The sequence below is a fragment of the Sarcophilus harrisii genome, chromosome 6, assembly GCF_902635505.1.
Source record: "Sarcophilus harrisii chromosome 6, mSarHar1.11, whole genome shotgun sequence".
Lineage (NCBI taxonomy): Eukaryota > Metazoa > Chordata > Mammalia > Dasyuromorphia > Dasyuridae > Sarcophilus > Sarcophilus harrisii.
In genome coordinates, this window is record NC_045431.1 from 2769876 (window position 1) to 2789484 (window position 19609).

General features: G+C 63.8%; 1 protein-coding gene across 1 annotated transcript; it reads right to left on the bottom strand.

Annotated features, from left to right (window-relative positions):
• Window positions 1–742: 742 nt before the first annotated feature.
• On the bottom strand, window positions 743–13809 carry WDR1 (WD repeat domain 1). Its single transcript, XM_031943939.1, has 15 exons — window positions 13662–13809; window positions 13284–13405; window positions 12450–12540; window positions 11844–11991; window positions 9881–10061; window positions 7419–7496; window positions 7012–7092; window positions 6253–6486; window positions 5106–5193; window positions 4653–4809; window positions 3998–4085; window positions 3574–3684; window positions 2697–2870; window positions 1966–2110; window positions 743–1500 (listed from the first exon to the last, which is right to left on the bottom strand). The coding sequence occupies exons 1-15, from the start codon at window positions 13675–13677 to the stop codon at window positions 1394–1396; spliced, it is 1821 nt and encodes a 606-aa protein (XP_031799799.1). The 5' UTR covers window positions 13678–13809; the 3' UTR covers window positions 743–1393.
• Between the last annotated feature and the right edge of the window lie 5800 nt (window positions 13810–19609).

Consider the following 19609-nt stretch of genomic DNA (forward strand, 5'->3'; position numbering starts at 1 on the left):
TTCACAGGAAAACAAACCGGGGCCACACAGAACGAGGGGCTCACCGTGGGGCCCGAAGGACTGCCCGCTGTCCTGAGCGAGCTGAGGCCGGCTGGCCCCAGAGGCTCCAGGAGCGTGGCTGTGGGGGCCCCTGCCCTCCTCCTCCCTGGGTTCAGGCTCCATGCCCTGGGACTCTGCCCTCCGGTCACATTAATTACCGGGTAAAAGGGGGAGGGGCTGCGCCAGCTTCTGAAATTTCTGGGTAATCAGAGCGGGACCTTTTCCATTTTGTAAGAAACTAGATACCTCCCCCCCCCACCCCACATTCGTTCCTCTGAAAAGGGGGGGCGGCTTCGGGCAACAGCCCACCTCCCCCCAATCCAGGGGCACCTCTCCTTGGGGGCACCCAGTCCTGGAAGGTCCCTCTGGGTGAGGGGCCCCAGGGCTGCGCCTCGGGAGGACCCAATGATGTAAAGTGCTTCACAGTCAGAACCACGTCCTTCCCCGCTGGCCTGACAAAGACCGTGGCTCTGAGCATCTCCCGCCGAGCCGCCCTCCAAGGGAAACCCCCTCCCCCCGCCACAGGAAGATGGTGCCGAGGCAGAAGTTCCCCCCCAGAATATGGTGCCAAGGCAGAAGTTTCCCCCCCGGAAGATGGCGCCAAGGCAGAAGTTTCCCCCCCAGCATCAGAGGAGGAAGGCCCCTGCCCCCAGGGTCGGGGCCACGGGCTCTCGGACAGTGACCGATGAAAGACGCTGGCCAGCCGTGCTGCTTCGTACTTTAATTTCTGCACTGGAAAAGGTAAGGTGGGGGCCAGTGACCAGCTTACAGTGATTTCGTTTTTGAGCCTCAGGGGAGGCCGAGGAGGGGCGGAGCCGGCCGGGGGCGCAGGGAGCCCGATCCAGGGATGGCACTGCGACCGCCACCGGCCCCGGTGTGAGGACAGAGGGACAAACCACGTTTGCATCTTTAGGATGAAGCAAGAGCCCGGAGGTGGAGCCGGCGCCCGCGTCTGCCCCGCCCATGGGCGAGGGGCTCTGGGCCGGCGCGGTCCCCACGAGGAGCCGGGGCGGGGTGGGCCTGCCCGGATGCCCCAGTGCCCCCGTCTGCGCGGCCGGCAGCCCCGGGCCCGGAGGGCAAAGAGGAGGGCCGGGGGCGAGCCCCGTTGGTGGCCCTTCCTTCCGGAATGTTCAGCAGTGGAGTTGGGCCCCCCCGCTCCCCGGGACCCTTGAGTGCTTCTTTTCTTTTTTAAATGTGCAAACCGTCAGTGGCTAAAGCTTTCGAAATACACGGACAGACAAGAACACCCTGTAGAGAGAGGAGGATAACGGCTGGCGGTCCTGCTCCCCGAGGCCGCGTGGCCGAGGAAAGTCCCTGATCGGGTCCTTCCGGATAGGGCCGGGCGGCCCCGGTGCTAGTAGGAGATTGTCCACTCTTTGACCGAGGCATCGTGGGAGGTGGTGACCAGCGTGTGCTCGTCCAGCCAGGCCAGGCTGCTGACGTGGTGCAACCTGTGGGCGTCTGGGGAGAGAGCCCGCGGTCAGGGGGCCCCACGGCCGAGTCTCCCCCCTCGCCCCAAGGCCCCCTCTGGCCGCTTTCTCTACCCAAGGTCCCGCAGGGGCTCCCCTTGCCGAGGGCTCAGGGCCTGCCTGACTGGTGCCCAGCAGCTTTGCTGAGACTCAGAATGGAGCCTCAGGCTCCCCTTCATTTGACGCTCCCCCCCACCCCCCAGAAGCATCAGGGAGCATTGGGACTCCCTCCCCTACCTCCCCACCCCCCCCAAGCTGCTGTTAATGAAAGAGCCATTTCAGAACTGCCCGGACCGGGGGACACGCCGCCCAGCTCGGCCTGACATGAGCCCTCGCCGAGCACCCGCGCCGGGCGGTTGTCAGCGAGGGCGGCGGCTCCAGGATCTGCCCGGCCTCCAAGGGGGGGCTGTTTGGTGCCCACGCCGTGAAGGGGGTCCCCGATGACCCAACAACTCACCTTGGATCTTGACCCGAGTCTCTGGGTCGCTCAGGGTCCAGACGTAGACCATCATGTCCATGCCCCCCGAGGCAAAGTGCTCGTTGTCCGGGGACCAGGCGATGCAGACGATCTTTGCGTGATGCCCGTAGAAGACATTGTTCTCCTGCGCGAGACAGAGCCAGGTCAGGGGCTTGTGCTGGAGGGCGCCCTTGAAGGCAGCTGACGCTCCCCCGGCCCCCTCCCCCTCCCTAGCAGAAGGGACCCCGGCCCAAGCCCTGGACCCCATGGAGAGGCCGGGTTAGTGACTGGCCCACACTCTGACTGCAAGGTCAGGATGCTTGGACGCCACCTTTTGTACCAAGGAAAGACTTCGCACCCGGGCCCAGGGAAAGCCGCTAGTTAAGGGCAGGGCCGTGGGAGCCACTCTCTGGCTGCAGGCCCGCTCCTCCAGAGGAGCATGTTGGGCCACGGCCGGCCCCGCTTGCGCCCCCAGCCCCGGCGCCCGGTGAAGCTCGGGCTCTCCCAGGCTCTGCCCGCTTCCCCGAGGATGGGGGTCGAGGCCGTGGGGCCCTCGAGCAGCTGCCCCATAGATGTGCTGAGCAGGTGCTGGGGGGCAGAGGGCCAGCAAAGGGACAGGAGGCTGCACCGGGGGCTACAGAGCTGGAAGCGCCGAGCTGCCCGGGCTGCAGCCCAGAGACCCCCCAGCCTGGGGCGAGTCCCCCCCGTGCCGCGCCGAGGCCGCCCCTTACCGAGTAACCGTCGGCCACACTGAAGACGGTGACCACCTTGCTGGCGTCGCAGACGGCGAGGAAGGCCCCGTCGTGGGAGTAGGCCAGGTCCGTCACGGGCCCCTTGGCCTCCAGGAGCTTGTCCTCGCGCTGCAGCGCCGCCCCCTGGATCGTGTACAGCCGGACGTTCCCGTCCTGTGGAGAGTGCAGCAGGTGGGGGGGTGAGGGGGGGGGGCCAGCCTGGGGCGCACTCAGCTCCTGGCCCTCGAGGCCCAGAGCGCCTTAGCTCCCAGCCCTCGCTGCGTCCTTCAAGGACGGCCGTGAGATCCCCCAAGGGGTGGGAGGCAGCACCCCCCAAAGCCCACGACCTCAGGCCCCGAGAGGCCGACCTCCGTCCCAAGGCTGGCCCCAGAGCCGCGGAGGCTCACCCAGGGAAGGCCGGCGGGCGTGGGCTCGGCTCGCTGCCCTGGCATAGAACGGCCCTGGGTGACAGAGGGAACGCTGCAGGCGCTGCCCCCGTCACGGTCGGACAAGAGGGCCGGAGGCGGGGCTCCAGCTTGTGGGGCCGCCGCCTTTCCCCTGCCCGCTGGCCAGCCTTGGCTCTCGGCCCTTCCGGCTCTCTGTCCTGGGCCCGAAGGGCTCTGCCCGGAGAGCACTCAGGGGAGTAAAGGCAGGGCACCCAGAGCGCGTTGGTCCCGGGGCTCAGATCCCGGGCCCCTCCTCTGAAAATCGGGGAGGACTCGACGTCCCTTGGGGTCGTGAGGAGCAAGGGAGGAGCTTCAGGTGCCGCCCCCTAATGGTGGCCGGCAGCGCCGTGAGCGCCTTTCGGGAAGGCCCTGCGAACACTCTACAGGGAGTGGGGGGGGGGGGTTGCAGCCAATTAAACAAGGGGGCTTACTGCTCCGCCCACGGCCGCAGTGCTTCCTGACGGGTGCACAGCCACAACTTCGGGCTCATAGCCGGGATCCTCGATGCTGAAGCACTTCCTCTGGTCCTTCATCAAGACGATCTGTGGGAAGATGAGAGATGAGGGTCCAGCGGGGCCTCCCGAGCCCTTCCTGAGCTTCCCCTGCCTGCCGGGCACCATGCCAGCTGCCGGGCACCATGCCAGCTGCCGGGCACCATGCCATCCTGGGCTGAGGAGCACCCTCTCGACCCCCCCGGGGGCAAGGTGGGGCTCTGCTAATGGCCCTCTCCTCTCTGGGCTTACCAGGCATCCGCAGGGGCCTCCCCACACCCCCGGGGGCACCTCATGAATGCCCTGAGGATGGCATGGTACCCCCTGCTGTGCCCCCCCCGGGAGCGCCCGGGTGCAGCCTCACCTGGCCGATGCACACGACCACTGCATAGCCCCCAGGCCCGACCGCCACACACTTGGGTTGCACGTCCAGTTTCACGACGCTCTGCCCACTGGGAGAAACAGGAAGGGAAGGCCGTTAGGTGCGCCCACCTTACAGCCCACGCCACGGAACCACAGAGAATGTGACGGAAAAGCTTCCCCATCAACTGCACGGGGGAGGGTGAGCGGGCGGTGCACGGAGCGGGGGCTCGGATGCCCAGGGCAGGGGCTCGGATGCCCAGGGCAGGGGCTCCAAGCCCCACCCCCAGCGTGGACAGTCATCTCTGCCTCTGGCCCGGCCCCCTGTCCCGCAGGCCCTCTGCCCCGCAGACTCTGAACCACCAGGGATTTTTGGTTTTAAAATGGAATTTCAATCTAAAAACCCTTGGCTGTTCTGGGTCACAGTTTGCTGACCCTCAACTGTCAGTGCGCTCCGACCTACGCGCACCCTTGTTTCTGGCCGCATGAAGCCTTTGCTTTCCCCTGGCACTCCACACACATATATCAACATGCCCACACGTGTCCATCTACTTGCAGAGAAAAGACGTGTGTACATGTGCATGCCCCGGTGCCCGACGTTTGCCAACGGTGTGTGCGTGGCACCCCCCCCCCATCTCTGCCAGCGGCCCGGCCCCCACCTGTAGTCCCTCAGGCTGAGGTCGGTGTAGCGCACGGTGTCGTCCATGCTGCAGCTGACCAGCCGGCCGGCCTCGTCCACGGCCATCCTGGACACCTGGTTGGTGTGGCCCTTCCCGGCAAAGGAGTCGTTCTCGCCCGTCTCAGAATCCCAGTAATGTGCCAGCGGCGTTAAGGGCAAATGTTGAAGGGTGTGCGGGGGGAAGGGGACGGGGATGCGCCTGGAGATGGGGCTCACTGCCCCCCACGGTGCTCCTCAGGCCCACAGGCGGCCGACCAGCACTGAGGGCGTGAGCCCATCCCCCCGGCCCTGCGACGGGGGGGGCGTTTCTGGCAGACTCGGGGTTCCGCTCAGCCGTGGGACGTCCCCACCTCTAGGGCATCCTGAACAAGGGGGGCTGAGGGCTTGAGTGGGAGTCGGGGCTCCTGAGCCCGGCTCATCTTCCAAAGGATATTGATGTGTCCATCGTGGCTCCCCGAGTAGATGTACGATTTGCCACCGTTTTTATGAACCGTCAAGCACTGGATGGACTTGCTGTGGCCCTGGAAGGGAAGAAAAGGGCCGGAGGGTAAGCAGGGTAGGACATCACTACTGGTGGGGAGGGCGAGGCAGAGACTCCGGTACGGAGCCTGAAGGCCGGCCCTGCCCCCACACGCGGGCCCCTGCTGAGGGTGGGAGCCCCGTCCCCACCTCGGGGGCAGGGGAGGCCGGTGTCCTGAGGCCAGGGCTCATCAGCAGCAGAGTCGGACAAAACCGGGAGGCTGAGAAACGGCTGGAGAGCCCCTGACAGCAGAGCAGGAGGCCCCTGGTCCCCATAACTGCCCAGCAGAGCCGGCCCACACACCGATCCCCAGCGTGGCCCACACAGGGGCCCCTACAGGTGGGGGTGGCGGTTCTCCCCCAAGAGCCACCGGCCAGGACTGGTGGTTCTCCCAATGGCCCAGTGGGCCTCCGAACGGCCCGGCCTTACTTGTCTATCACGTTGTTTTTTGGAGGACAAGGGGGCAGGCCTTTGTCCCAGAGGCCGAGATGCCGGGGCGCGGCGGCTGACCAGCTTCCTCCCTTCTGAGCTGGACCCTTGGCCCGTCCTCCCCCCAAGCCTTCATGGCAGGCCCGAGATGAATCCTATGAAGCCCATCCAAGGCGGCCGCTGCAGCCCCGGAGCCCCGGCCTGAGGACCCGGGTGGTGCCCCCGCCCCTTTTCCCTGCTACCTCCCCATGTTAGACTAGTCTGTCCCGTGGGGGGGGCTTAACGACCCCTTCCTCCCCAGACAGTCAGTGTTTCTTGGGAGCGAGTGAGAGGCTCGCAGAGCGGAGGGGCTGATGCTGCGGGGTTGGGGCAGAGGAGGACTACGACTTTCCAGGCCCATTCACTGTGCTGAGGCCTTTGGGGCTAAGTGACTTGCCGTGGCTCACACAGCCAGGAAGTGTGAAGGGTCCCAGACCAGACCTCGGGGCCTCCTGACTCCAGGGCCGGGGCTCCTTCCACAGCACCAAAGAGCTGCCCCCTCAATCAACGTTTACCGAGCGCCTCCCATGGCCAGGCACATTTCTGCCCTCTAGGGACTAAGTGGGGAGACAGTAGCTCGGGGGCCCCTCACCTTGATGACCCGCAGCGGCTTATCGGGGTTGTTCTTGTCCAGGTAGTTGATGTAGCCCGAGAGGGAAAGGCTTATCAAGTAGTCCTTCTGCCAGAGGCAGCCCAGCTGCTGGTCCAGCACGGTCGAGCCCATGGCGAAAGTGTTCACCACCGAGTTCGCGCCCACGTCCCACATTTTGGCCGTCTTGTCTCCGGAAGCGGAGAGCAGGTGGCTGCCGTCGGGGCTCCAGCTGATCTGCCGAGTCAGGAAGGAAGGTGGCGGCCGCTAGACCTCGGACCCCGGCCAGGCCCGCACCCCCCGAGCGCGGTCCCCGTCACTGAGGAAACACCCCGGATGTGCTGGACTCGGGGCCTTGGTGGGTTCCAGTTACCGACACTTAACGTGTCAGAAGAGAGAGCACTTTATCACGAGGAAATGCATCTCAACCAGGTGAGCCCCTGGCCGTTAGTGCAAGGCCAGCCTGACTCAGCTTCAGGAGAAAGCCAGGGGCCTAGGCCGGCGCAGGTAACGGGGGGGTGGGGGGAAGGAGGGGAACCCGAGCCCGTGCAGAGAGCAATGTTGGGAAGTTGTCCGAGCCCGTGTTTAAAAAACAAAAAGCTTTAACGAGCCAAAAAAAGGGTGCGTAGAGCTCGGTTGCAGCTAACTGGGGGCAGAGCTCGAGGGGGATGCGGCCTCCCACCCCTCCCAGGGGGCGCCCTGCTATCAGCGCAGACGCCAGAGCTGCTCCAGAAACGCCACCAGGAAGAAGGCGGGACTTACGGCGTAGATGCCCCCCTCGTGAGCCTTGCTTCCTCCCAGGGCACAGACTTTCTCTCCCGTCTTCCCATCGTAGATGTAGATCTGGTGAGACAAAGCAGAAGCCCCCGTCAGCGCCGCCCTCCCGCCGTGACCAGGCCGACCCCCCGCCGAGAGCCGGCTGCCTCACACTCGGGCGTCCCGGAGGAGCGCGCGCTCGCGGTGTGCTCAGAAGTGACCGTCTGCGGCTCCGGGACCTCCCTGGCCCCGAGCCGGCCTGGCCCCTCGTCCCTAGGGTTTCCCAGCGGGTAAAGGTTTGCGTGAGATCGCTCCATCGAGGGAAACAGTCAAATCCCCCCTTCCCCCTACAGCAGCTTCCTGGAAACAGTTTAAAGAGGTTTTTAAAAAGCAAGCTCGCGAGGGGCCCGTACCTGGCCGTCGGCGCCCGCCGTGGCGAATCTGCTCCCATCCGGAGAGAACCTGACGCAGTTGACGAATCGGCCGTGGTCCTGCAGACAAGGAGACAGCCGCCTGAAGCGCCGGCCTGCGCTTCCCGGAGAGCGCGCTTTTTAAAAAAGAAGTGACGCCGCGAGAGCCCGGAGAGCAGGGACCCCATCAGGTGCCCTCCCACCACGAGGAACGGCGGCTGCGACAGGCTTAAAACCTAAAACGAGGCCCCGGTCACGCAGAAGAGGGGTCAGTGGGGCTCTCTGCGTCTCCTTCTCCGGCCCGCCGTACAGATAAGGGAACTAAGGCACATGGAAGGAGCGGCTCGCCCGGCGTCACTCAGCCAGGAGGCTCCAGGCCCTGCCTCCCGTCTTACAGAAGAGTAAACTGCACGGAGCTCGAAGAGGAGCAAAGGAAAACAGAGAAACAAACAGAAAACGTAAAAAGGAAACGTGGGGAAGGAAGCGCCAAGAAGCGCATCTCGCTTGGCTGGCGAGGGTCCCAACGGGGTCCTCCTCCCTCCTGGGCACTGCACGCCGGGGACGGCCACCTGGGGCCCGAATGATCTGTCTCTGGGAAAAGACTCACTCAGCTCACGGCCCCTTTACAGAAAGGGGAAAGCACCATGGCGGATTCTTCCTGGCGTCGGGGAAACTCGCAGAAAGCCTTCCCTGACCTCCACCCGGTCCCCAAAGTGGGGAGCAAGGGGCTCTTCCCATCCCCCCACGCCTGCTCTTCCAAGACCCAGACGGCGGAGACCTGAAGGAAGTGGGCACCGCACCGAGAGGCAAAGAACGTGACCCAGAGCGCCAGGGAGGAGCAGCGGGCACCGTCCCGGAGGACGAACATCACAGCATCGGAGACAGCAGGACCAAAGGCCCCCGTTATGAGGGAGCCTCGAACTAATGGCAGGGCACTCAGCCAACCCTCCAACTTCCACCTGTCTCAGTTTGCCCAAGTGCATAAAGGAAGAGGGGACTTTTCCTAGAAGCTTCCGGCTTTGGGTCTGACTTCCCCACCTGCCCCCTCAAGCTTAGGGACCCTGCGAGGGCTCAGGTGAGCCCAGCTGTGAGCCACAAGGGCACTGCTCTGGTCCTTCCTCCTTGGGGATTCCCACGAGCCCAGGGCTGAGGGGAGTGGAGCTGAGTAACCATGGGACTTCCCGAGGCAGAAGCTAAAAGGAGGGGTCTTGCTGTCAGGAGGGGCGGGCAGAAGGGGGGGGCAGTGGGACCCCAGCTTCCTTCCCCTTGAGGTTCCAGCCCCATACTCTGCCCGGAGCAGCTCACTCCAAGAGGGAAGGAGAGCGATCCTGTGGTCAGGGTGGCAGCTGGAGGGTTGGCAGAGATGAGCTCTCTCCCGGGGTCTCCCCTAAAAGCCCTGGGGGCTCAAGGCAGCAGGGCTGGGTGCTGGGCCTCCTAACCTTAGGGTGGCGGGCTAGGTGCCCAGCGGTTGCCGCGGAGCCCTGCCCTCGCAGAACTTTTTATTTTTAAATAAAACAAGCCCCACCTGCACGGACCCGGTGCTCAAGGAAGCCCCCTCCCCTCGTCCTCTCCCTCACATGTGGCAGGACCCTGACAAGGGTTTCCGGGTCGGGAGATGTTTAAAACGCCAGTGCACATGACACGGCCTGCAATCCTCGGAGGCAAAATGGGGGCGCTACCTTCAGACTCCACTCTCCACTCGGGGGTGGGGTGGGAGCAGAGACCTCTTAAAGACCAGAATGAGGGGTGCAGCCCCCATCATCTGACCTGGCCTTCTGCCTCGCTGGGCCCCGCTTTCTCAGCGCCCCACCCCAGGAGAAGCAAAATCCTTCCAGGAAAAGGAGGCTGCCCTCGCTGCTGCTCCCCAAAATAAATGCGCCTGTGGAGGCTGTTCACAGGTCGCACCTCCCGGAGCCCACAAAACAGACTCCTGCCTCCTTAGACAAGGTGGGACTTGGCAGTCTGGGCTGGACGGGGACCCCCGGGCCCCCACCCCCATTCAGCCAAACATTTGGCCCCACTCTCGGCACCCTCGTGCCCCCTGGAAACCCATCCCCCCTCCTTGCCCTTGGGGGCTCAGGTCAGCCCGCTTCCTCTCACGGCGCGCCCCCATTCCCAGGATCCCCCTGCCACAGTCTGGGGGCTTGGGCATTGAGCGCCCTCTGCTGGAGGGAGCCTCGGGGCCAGGTGCTTGCAGTCCCACATCCTGCCTCCCCCAGCCTCCTCTGGGGCCCGGAAGCCTGACCCTCAGCCCTCTGAGTCTGGCCGTCCCGGGGCAGCTCGGAGAAGCCGTGCCGTGCGCTCCCTCCAATGTTCTGGGGGGCAGCGGACGCAGCCCCTGGGTTTGAACCCAGACACGACTAGCTGTGCGAGCCCGGCCGCCACGAGCGCCTCCCCCAAAGCCCCAGCTGAGACCCCCGACTTCTTCCCGCCCCGACAGCGCCACGCCACCAGCCCCCACTTACGCCGATGGTGAACTTGAACTTGAACGGCGGCCCCTCGAAGAAAGCCGCGCAGTTGTCGTCGCTGCCCGTGACCAGCCGGTAAGGCCTGGTCTGCTTGATGTCGACGCTGTTGATCACTTTGTTATGTCCGGTCACCTCCCCGACGGAGGAGCCGGTGTCCCAGAGGAAGACCGCTCCAAACCTGGCCGAAGGACACGACCCCGTCACCGTGGGAGGCCCCCGCCAGCTGCCCGGGCCGGCCCCTCTCGCTTCCCTCCCCTTGGGCAGAAGTCACCCGAGCTTTACAGAGGGGACCCCGAGGCAGGGCGAGGAGCCCGGGGCAGGGCGAGGACCCCGAGCAGGTTATCTCCCCAAAAGGTGCGAGGGAGGAGAGTATCTCACAGGAGGGGAGACGGAGGTCCCCCGGACCAGACTGAAAGACCATCGGAAATCCCCCCAAACTGCCCAGGAGGCGCCAGGGGATGCGCTTCGGGGTTTCCCAGGTCTATGGCTTCGAGGCCGCAGGAACACCGTCCTAGCATCTGGCAGGAGCCAGCCACCGTTCCCCGGAGGCCCAGGCCCGGGGCCTGCTCCAGCTCCGACCCCCAGGATGCCGCGGCTCAGCTTTTGTCACCCCCCGGGGCTCTAAGATACGACTGGGATCCACACGGGAACAAAAACATGGCAGAGAGTGACTGAGCTCCGTGTGGGAGTGTGTGTGTGTCCATCTGTCAGAGTGAGAGTGAGAGACCATCTGTGAGTGAGTGTATGAGTGTGACTGTGTGAGTGTCCATCTGTGAGAGTGAGTGTGAGTCCATCTGTGAGTGAGTGAGTGTCCATCTGTGAGTGTGACTGAGTGTGAGTGTCCATCTGAGTGTGACTGTGAGTGTCCATCTGTGAGTGTGACTGAGTGTGATTGTGAGTGTGACTGAGTGTGTGTCCATCTGTGAGTGTGAGTGTGAGTGTGACTGTGTGAGTGTCCATCTGTGAGAGTGAGTGTGAGAGTCCATCTGTGAGTGAGTGTCCATCTGAGTGTGACTGTGAGTGTGACTGAGTGTGAGTGTCCATCTGTGAGTGTGACTGAGTGTGTGTCCATCTGTGAGAGTGAGTGTGAGAGTCCATCTGTGAGTGAGTGTCCATCTGAGTGTGACTGAGTGACTGAGTGTGTCCATCTGTGAGAGTGAGTGTGAGAGTCCATCTGTGAGTGAGTGTCCATCTGAGTGTGACTGAGTGTGACTGTGAGTGTGACTGAGTGTGAGTGTCCATCTGTGAGTGTGACTGAGTGTGACTGTGTGAGTGTGACTGTGAGTGTCCATCTGTGAGAGTGAGTGTGAGAGTCCATCTGTGAGTGAGTGTCCATCTGAGTGTGACTGAGTGTGACTGTGTGAGTGTCCATCTGTGAGAGTGAGTGTGAGAGTCCATCTGTGAGAGTGAGTGTGAGAGTCCATCTGTGGAGTGAGTGTCCAATCTGAGTGTGACTGAGTGTGACTGTGAGTGTGACTGAGTGTGAGTGTCCATCTGTGAGTGTGACTGAGTGTGACTGTGTGAGTGTGACTGTGAGTGTCCATCTGTGAGAGTGAGTGTGAGAGTCCATCTGTGAGTGAGTGTCCATCTGAGTGTGACTGAGTGTGACTGTGTGAGTGTCCATCTGTGAGAGTGAGTGTGAGAGTCCATCTGTGAGAGTGAGTGTGAGAGTCCATCTGTGAGTGAGTGTCCATCTGAGTGTGACTGAGTGTGACTGTGAGTGTGACTGAGTGTGAGTGTCCATCTGTGAGTGTGACTGAGTGAGTGTGACTGAGTGTGACTGGGATCAGCTTCCTGCCGTTTTAAGGCTCAGAGGGGAAGCAGCTCAGGGACGGGGAATTGCACAGAAATCAAGCCCCGGCTCCTCCGAGAGGCCGGGGCAGAAAGAAAGGCCCGGGCGGGGACGCCGAGGCCTCCCGGAGGGGCCAGGACCCAGAGCCGCTGAGGGGCCGCCGCTCACTTCTCTCTCCCCTCCCCGACCACCGCGATCCTCTTGCTGTCCTCAGTCCAGGCCACGTCCTTGATCTTGCCGGCAAAAGGCTGGTACTCGTACTTGAGGAGATGCTCCTTCTGGGTGGTGTCCCAGATGCGCAGCTTCCCGGAGACGTCTGTGGGAGAAGGAAGGCCCGATTTCAGCGGGCGGGCGGGCGGGCCCTGGAAGCCCCCTCTCTGAACCAGCTTCTGCAAAGGGCCCGGTGCGGAGTCGGTCCCCGCGGGCGGAGGGGTATGGAGGGTCCCGGGGCCGGGGAGGGTCCGGGGGCCGGGGAGTGACCCGCGTCCCTCCCACAGCGGGAAGGAACCATTCTCGGGCCTCCAAAGCTCTCTGGCCGGAGCTCGGCTCCCACGGAGCAAGAAGAGGGCCGGGTCAGCGGGGACCACCAGGATCCCCTCCCTGCGGCAGCGTCTCTCCCAGGCACACGAGGCAAAGCAACGAGAATGCCGAGACCGACGCGGGTCTCCCCATCCCGGCCCCGGGTCTCCCCATCCCGGCCCCCTCCCTACCGGGGCTGCGGCCGGACCCCGGGCTCCCCCAGGTGGGGGCGCGGGGAGATAGCCCGGGCCCTACCTCCGGAAGCGATGTAGAAGCCGCTGGGCGCGTACTTGGCCACCACCACCTGATGCGCGTGCTCCGTGTAGATGTCTGCGATGGCCGGGTTCTGCGGGGGAGGGGGCGGGTCAGTGGGGTCAGCGCGAGGCCTGGGCTCCTGCCTTCTTCCCGAGACAGAGCCGGGAGGGGCCCCCGGGCCCGAGGCTGCAGCCGCCGCCGCGCCCTCCTTGGCTCCTGCCCTGGGGAGGCCCGGCCGCGGCCCAGCCCGGAAGCGGGGGAGGGGAGAGACACCCAGCGCTCGCCGGGCGGGGAAGGGCCGAGACTCCCGCCAGGGCGCCCCGGGAGGACCACGGGCCCAGCGGGTGCCGCGCCCTGAGGCCGGGTGACTGACAGCTGAGGGGGGGGCGGGGGCACGGGCCCGCCCTCCAGATTCACCTGTCCCAGGTGCGGCCCCTTCCCCTTCCCGCAGCCAATGTTCCGCCGAGGGGCGGGGCCGGGGACGCGGCGCTAACAGAGTCCGGCCCCGCCCCCGCCAGGCCCCGCCCCTCTCTCCGCAGGTACCGCGTCCTCCTCCCGGCCCCGCCGGCCCCCTCCTTCCCCGGCCGCTCCCCAAGCGGGGCGGAGAGCCGCGGGAGGGGGGAGGGCTCAGGCGGCCCGGACCGCCCCTGCTCCGGACACGCGCTCCCCCAGCCGCAGTCGCAGAGGAGACCCCGCCCGGGGCGGCCCTGACCCAGCCCCCCCCCCCCACCGCCCGACCCGGGAAAGGGGAGAAGCCGGGGCCAGGCCGTGGGCAGCGCGCCCCCTGCCGGCGGGGCGGGCCCGCCCGGGGTCCCGGGGTCCCGGGGCACGCACCTCCAGGTTCCGGATGATGACGCACTTGCCATTGGTGTAGAGGAAGTTGTGACCTCTGGGGTCCCCGCCGAGGATCTTGGAGGCGCCGCGCTCCACCTGGGGCAGGCTGGCGAACACCTGCTCTGGGGGAGCCCGGGCGAGGGGCGGGTGAGAGGGCGGCCCCGCGGCCGGGGGAGGGGGAGGGGAGAGGGAGACCCCGCACCCCGCCCGGGGAGACAGCCCGGAGACCCAGGCCCGGGGGGAGGGGCGCGCTCCGGGGGAGAGGCGCCCCTCCGGGCTAAGGGCGCGGGGAAGCTCCCGGGGCGCGCCCCTGCAGAGAGTCCCGGGGAGAAGGGGAAGACCCCGAGCCGGGCTGGAGGAGGGGGCGCCCCCACTTACTGATCTCGTACGGCATCCTGGCCCTGGCGGCGGCACAGCGCTCGCGCACTCGGTCCGGTCTGGCAGCTCCGCGGGCGCAGGCGGCGGCCGAGTCTCCCCAACCCGGAAGCCGAGTCCGCGAGCCGCCCTCGCCCAGCTTTGACCATATATAGTCAAGTGCGCGGCTTCGCGCCTGCGCGCACCCGCGGCCCATCCCCCACCCGCGGCCCCGCCCCTCCGCCGGTCGTCGCGGCTCCCCGGAAGTGACGCAGGCCGCCCGCCCCTCGCCGCAGGGGTTAAAAAGCGAGCTCCGAACGTTCCCGGGAGCAGAGAGGAGGGTGTGGGGGGCGGGGGTGCGCCTGAGGCCGGGGCTGGGCCGGGGCGGCTGGGGCGGCTCCTGCCTACTTACCTCGGGGCAAAGTACACGGAAGATGGGGCGGCTCCCCCCTAACCTGAAGGCTGTGAGGGCCTCGATCCCCCCCTCGCTTTTTCTGCTCACTTCTCTGTCTCTTAAGTAACTGGGGGCCGCGGGGGGGGGTATCTAGAGGCTGCTAGGGCCCCGAAGCCGCGACCCCCCCTTCCTTTCTCTGCTCACTTACTTCTGTCTCTTAAGTAACTGGGGGCCGCGGGGGGGGGGGGCTGTGTCCTGGCTGAGCCGCGGCCCCCGCCTCCTACTTCCGTCTCTTAAAGGGGGGGTATCTGGAGGCCGTTACGGGGCATAAGCCGCGACCCCCCCTTCCTTTCTCTGCTCACTTACTTCTGTCTCTTAAGTAACTGGGGGCCGCGGGGGGGGGGGGCTGTGTCCTGGCTGAGCCGCGGCCCCCGCCTCCTACTTCCGTCTCTTAAAGGGGTATCTAGGCCGTCAAAGATGCCCCGACACTTCCTTTCTCTCCCCACTTCTGTCCTTAAAATGGGGCCGGGGGCTGTTCCTGGCTAGGCCCGCCCCCCCCCCTTCCCTCCTTAAAGGGGGTATCTGGAAAGGTTACGGGGTCCCACCCCCCTTCCTTTCTCCTCCCCTTCTTCTCTTGTAACAAAGCGGGCGTTCCTGCTGAGCCGGCCCCCTCCTACTTCCCTCCCTTAAAGGGGGTTCTAGGAAGGGGCAAAACCGCCCCACTTCCCTTTCTCCTCACCTTTGTCCTTAAGTAACGGGGCCGGGCTGTGTCCTGGCTGAGCCCCCCCCCCTTCCCTCAAAACTGACCACAAACCCAAACCCCCTCCTTTCTCTCTCACTTCTCTTCTCTTGTAACTCTGGGGGCCTACTAAGGCTCTAGGAACCCCCGCCCCCTTCCTTTCTCTTCACTTCGTCTCTTGAACTGGGGGCCCGGTGGTATCTAGGGCTGCTAGGCCCAACCGCCCCCTTTCTGCTCCCTTTGTCTCTTAATAACTGGGGGCCTGGGGGGTTATCTAACCATTGGGCATAACCGCCCCCTTCCTTTCTCTGTCACCCACTTTCCTGCCAAGAACGGGGCCGGGGGGATCTCCCAGCCTTGGGAGGCAGAGCGACCCTCCCCCTGCCTCGGCCTGTTTGTCTTTCTGTAAAAGGGGGCGTCCTTGTAACTGCGGGCCGTGGGGGGATCTGGAGGCCGTTAAGGACTCTGAAGCAGCAGCTCCTCCCCGCCCGCCCGCATTTCTGGGGGGGGAGCCCCTGTAACTAGGAGTGGGGGGCTCATCTAGAGGCTGCTGGGACTGGGGAGCAGCGTCCTCCTTTTTCCTCTCCTTTCTCCTGCTATTTGCCCTTTTCAGAAGGGGGATCCCCTATAGCAGGGCCATGTGGGGGTGTTGTCCAAAGGCAGTGGGGACTCCAAAGCTCCCTGTTCTCCCTGCTGGGCTCCTGCTGTTTCTGTCACTTAGAAGGCTGTGTGGGAGACTCGGAAGCGGTGAATCCCCCGTTCTCTTTGCTTTGCTCCTGATGTTTCTCTGACCACTTAGGAAAGGAGAGCCCCCTGTAGCTGGGGGGCTACTAGGACTCTAACTAGAGACCCCCTCTCTTCCTTTGCTTACAAGGGGGGTGCACCTGTGGGGACTACAAAGGAGGCCCCCCTTTTCCTCTCCTTCCCCTTCTACTTTTCATTTCCTGGTTCTTTTTAGGAGGGAGACCCTGTAGCTGGGGGCTAATAGGAGTCCAAACCAGCAAGTAGCTGAGGTATTATTCCCAGGGCCACATTACCTAAAGGTTACTTGGAATCCCAAGCAGGACCTTCCTGCTGTTCTGCTGTTTCCCTTGTGTAGAACTGGGGATCCCCGCTTGTAGGGGCCATTACCTTAAGGCTGTTCTGACTCCCAAGAGGCGACTCCCTCCTTTCCTGTAGTTGGGGGGCTGCTGAAAGAGGGGCCGCAATCTTTCATGTCCCCTCTTTATAAAGGGCGAGTCTGTAGCTGGGGGCGACCCACACACACCTCATCACTAAAAACCACTAGTACTCTGAAGACTCCAGGCTCTTGTTCTCTGCTCAGTCGCTACTATTGACCTTTTCAGACGAAGGGGGGCCCCTGTGGTTGGGAGGATCTCAGTAGAGACTGTTAACTATAGCTGTTGGACTGTACCAGTGACGCCCCCCCGCTCCCCGTTTCTCTACTTCCATTTCTCCTAGAGTCCAGGCGCTTGTTTTCTGCTTGGCTGATACTATTTCCATCTTTCTCAGACGGGGAAGGCCCAGCAGTTGGGGCGATCCCGCTTTAGGTGCCATTATGCAAAGGCTGCTAGCACTGAAGCAGGGACCCCCTCCTTTTCCTCTACTTCCATTTCTGTCTTTCTAGAAGGGAGAGCCCTTGTAGTTGGGGGACACTCATGAGACAGGAGCTTTGATGGCTTAAGCCTCTTATAATCTGTTCCCACATTCCCTTCGTGGGAGCCAGAGGCCCCGCATCCCTCCAGGAAGTCCTGGCTCCTGGAGAGCCTCCCTGAGTTGGTGAGGCCCCCAAAGGTCTCGAGCCTTGCCCAAAGTCACAAGCGGGTTCCCTGACGGTCCTGAGGAAGGTAGCGGCAAAGGGCAGCTTGGGGGGGGGGGTATCGTCTTCATGTGAAGATGGCGACTAGTAGGGAATTGTTTTACGCGATTGTATGGATTTCTTAGGACACAAGCACAAAAGTTGGAACAAAACTTTAAAAAAATTAGTCTGAAAATGGTTTTACTTGTGAATGGAGGAAAATGAGTTTCAAAGCCAAGAATTTCTTTATTTGTGCTTTAAAAAAAGAGGGTTGAAGTGGAACAGTAGCACCTCAATACAAGCAGTAGAAGCTGAAATAAGCTCGGAGTCCCACGTAAGGGGCTGCAGGAAGAAACTTTAGGGCGAAAATGAAATGGGACAAGAGAGGGAAGAAGAAGCTGCGCCCCTTGATAACGGAGAGAAGTGGGAGGACTTGGACTCCGACCGTGAGAAGAAGAGCTTAAGAAAGTTGCCTTGCTGTGCGCTGCGGGCAGCCGTGGCGGGCACCGGGGGATGGATGGCTGCAGAAGGAAGGGGAAGAGGCGGCCGCGGGAAAGGAGCCGCGTCGCTGGGGCCCGTGGGGCTCTGCTGCCCTCTGCTGGCTCAGGCCGACTCCATCGTCCTCGCTTTCCTCTGGGTTTTTCTGTTGCACTTCAATGGAAACGTTTAAAAGAAAACAGGCCCCCATCCGGCGGCACCTGCTCTCCTGGTCATGAGGGAGGCGGGGTGGGCGCCCCGCCCGGCCTGGGGGGCCTGCCTGCGGGCGGGGGCATGGGGGGAGCCGGCTCTGCGGGAGGGGCCCGGCTGAGCCCCCCTCCTGGGGCCGACGGCATCCGCCTCCGAGGCAGCGCTGGGCCTTTCAGCCGCCCGCGGGCGCCGAGAGCTCGGCCTGGGCCGACGCCTCGGGCGAGGGTTTTTCCAGATCTCAGTTGGCTTCTCTTCTGAAAAACTTGCTCTTCCTCCACAGCTTCTTAAAAGAAGCAACCCCCATTCACTGACATCCCTGACAGAACAAACCCGTCGGCAGGTTTTCTTGCCGCAAAGTTGCTTGATTTTTATTCCTTGATGCCAGTTTGTAAAATGAGGGAATCGCATTTGATGCCCCCTAAGCTGTCACCCCGATGCCTTTGTTGCTGCGCAGACTTCAGGGGGAGGGGAAAGAGGGACCGGCAGCAGGGAGAAAGGGAGAGAAACTCCCGGGAGGAAAGCTGGGGATGAGTGTCTGACCACGTGAAACCACCCGAAGCCTAAAGAACAGCGTCCGGGGGAAAGCCTGCGGGATAGATGAGGATCGGCCGGTTCTCTCCAGCGGGGGGAGGCTGGTGCGGGCGCTCGGGGCCTGGAGAGGGGTCTGCGGGGGGCGAGCCCAGAGCCCCGAGGCTCCCAGAGCCCCAGAGCCCCAAGGCTCAGAGCCCCGAGAGCCCCGGCCAGCTTGCTGCTGCAGGGGCTCTCCCCGGCCGGAAACCCCAGCAGGAGAGGAAGGCAGGGAGGAGGCAGGACTAGGCGGGCCTGAGCAGCACCAAGCTTGGAGGGGGTGCTGAGGGGCCCGGCGGCCAGCAGCCCGGGGAGATGCCCCGCTTGCCTAAACGCTGCCCCGGCTTTGGCACTGAGGCTTAGCCCAAGAGAAGCTCTCGGCGTGGGAGGGGTGCGTCCCTTCCTCACTAGCTGGTCCCCAGACCTTGTTCCGACCAGCCCGAGGCTGCAGTGGGACCCCCAGGGCTCGGCCCGCTGCGCCCCTAGGCGGGGAACAAAGGCGGCTTGGTTCCTTGCCCCACAGCGCTTTGGGGCTCCTTGTCAGGGGAGCGAGGAGCCAGCTTTCCGGGGTCCCAACGCCCGGCCTTCTGCCTGCAGCGGGGGAGCCCCAGCGGCTTTCACCATGATGGGGGTCCCGGGGCTGTATAAGGAGCCCCCGCAGCTTGGGGCCTGAGGTAGGGTGGGCTTCTGGGGGGGCAGAGCCCAGGTGGGCAACACAGAAGCAAGTTAGAAATGTGAGGAGCCTAATGGGGGGCTTTATGGTGGGAGCTGAGGCAGAGTGTGGCCCCCGGGTCAGCCGTGGGGGTCCCAGGGACAGATAAAGATCCCAGGGCCGGACGCGGGGGGGTCCCAGGGCCGGACGCGGGGGGCCCCAGGGCCAGGCACTGCCGCCCGAGTTGTCTTTCCAGGAAGCCGCGAGCCTTTGGTTCCCCCGGCCAGCGAGTTTGGCCCAGGTCTCTGATAAAGGGCGCAGACCTCGTACCTTTAAAGGAAACAAAGTACAAAGGGTAGGGAGAAGGAATCGGGTTCCTCCCTTTGAGAATGAACTGTCCATCTGGAGGCCTTGACCTTCCACCCACCCATTGGTGGATCTGAACCCCCCACTCTTGGGTTAGCCCTTTAGCGTCTGTCGCCCGCCCCTCGTGGGGGGGGGGGAGGGTCTCTGATGTGACCATTCCCCATAAGGAGTTTGATGACTGAGGGATGGTGGCCATGAGCCCGAATGAGAACTTGGTCGCCTCTGCCTCGGGCGAGCCATCGGCTTTTGTCGGCCTCCTTGGGGAGGGGATGTGGCCGTTGGAGAAAGGGAACAAGAACCTGGGGCTTCAGAGAACTGGAAGTGGGGCCCCGGCGACGGGCTCCGAGGCCCTTCCTAAACCAAGGGGGAAATGGCAGCAGAGGAAAGGGAGGAGGTCATTGCTCCAGGTTCCTGCCGGCCTTTAGATAATGATTCCTACAGTGGGAGCCCAACTGTGGGCTCCCTGTTCTCTCAAATAAAGGAGAAATGGGGGGAACAGGAACAAGAGGGGCTCATTGCTGCAGCTTCCTGCCGACCTTTAGATAATGATTCGTGCAGTGAGAGCCCAACTGTGGGCTCCCTGTTCTAAATAAGGGAGAAATGGGGGGAACAGGAACAAGAGGGGATCATTGCTGCAGGTTCCTGCCGACCTTTAGATAATGATTCCTACAGTGGGAGCCCAACTGTGGGCTCCCTGTTCTCTCAAATAAGGGAGAAATGGGGGGAACAGGAACAAGAGGGGCTCATTGCTGCAGGTTCCTGCCGACCT

Coding starts and splice junctions, on each gene's coding strand:
- WDR1 (XM_031943939.1), bottom strand. Junction 10,062..11,843: donor GTCGGGGAGGGGAGAGAGAA/GTGAGCGGCGGC, acceptor TCCTTCGGCCAG/GTTTGGAGCGGTCTTCCTCT. Junction 6,487..7,011: donor ACGAGGGGGGCATCTACGCC/GTAAGTCCCGCC, acceptor CTGACTCGGCAG/ATCAGCTGGAGCCCCGACGG.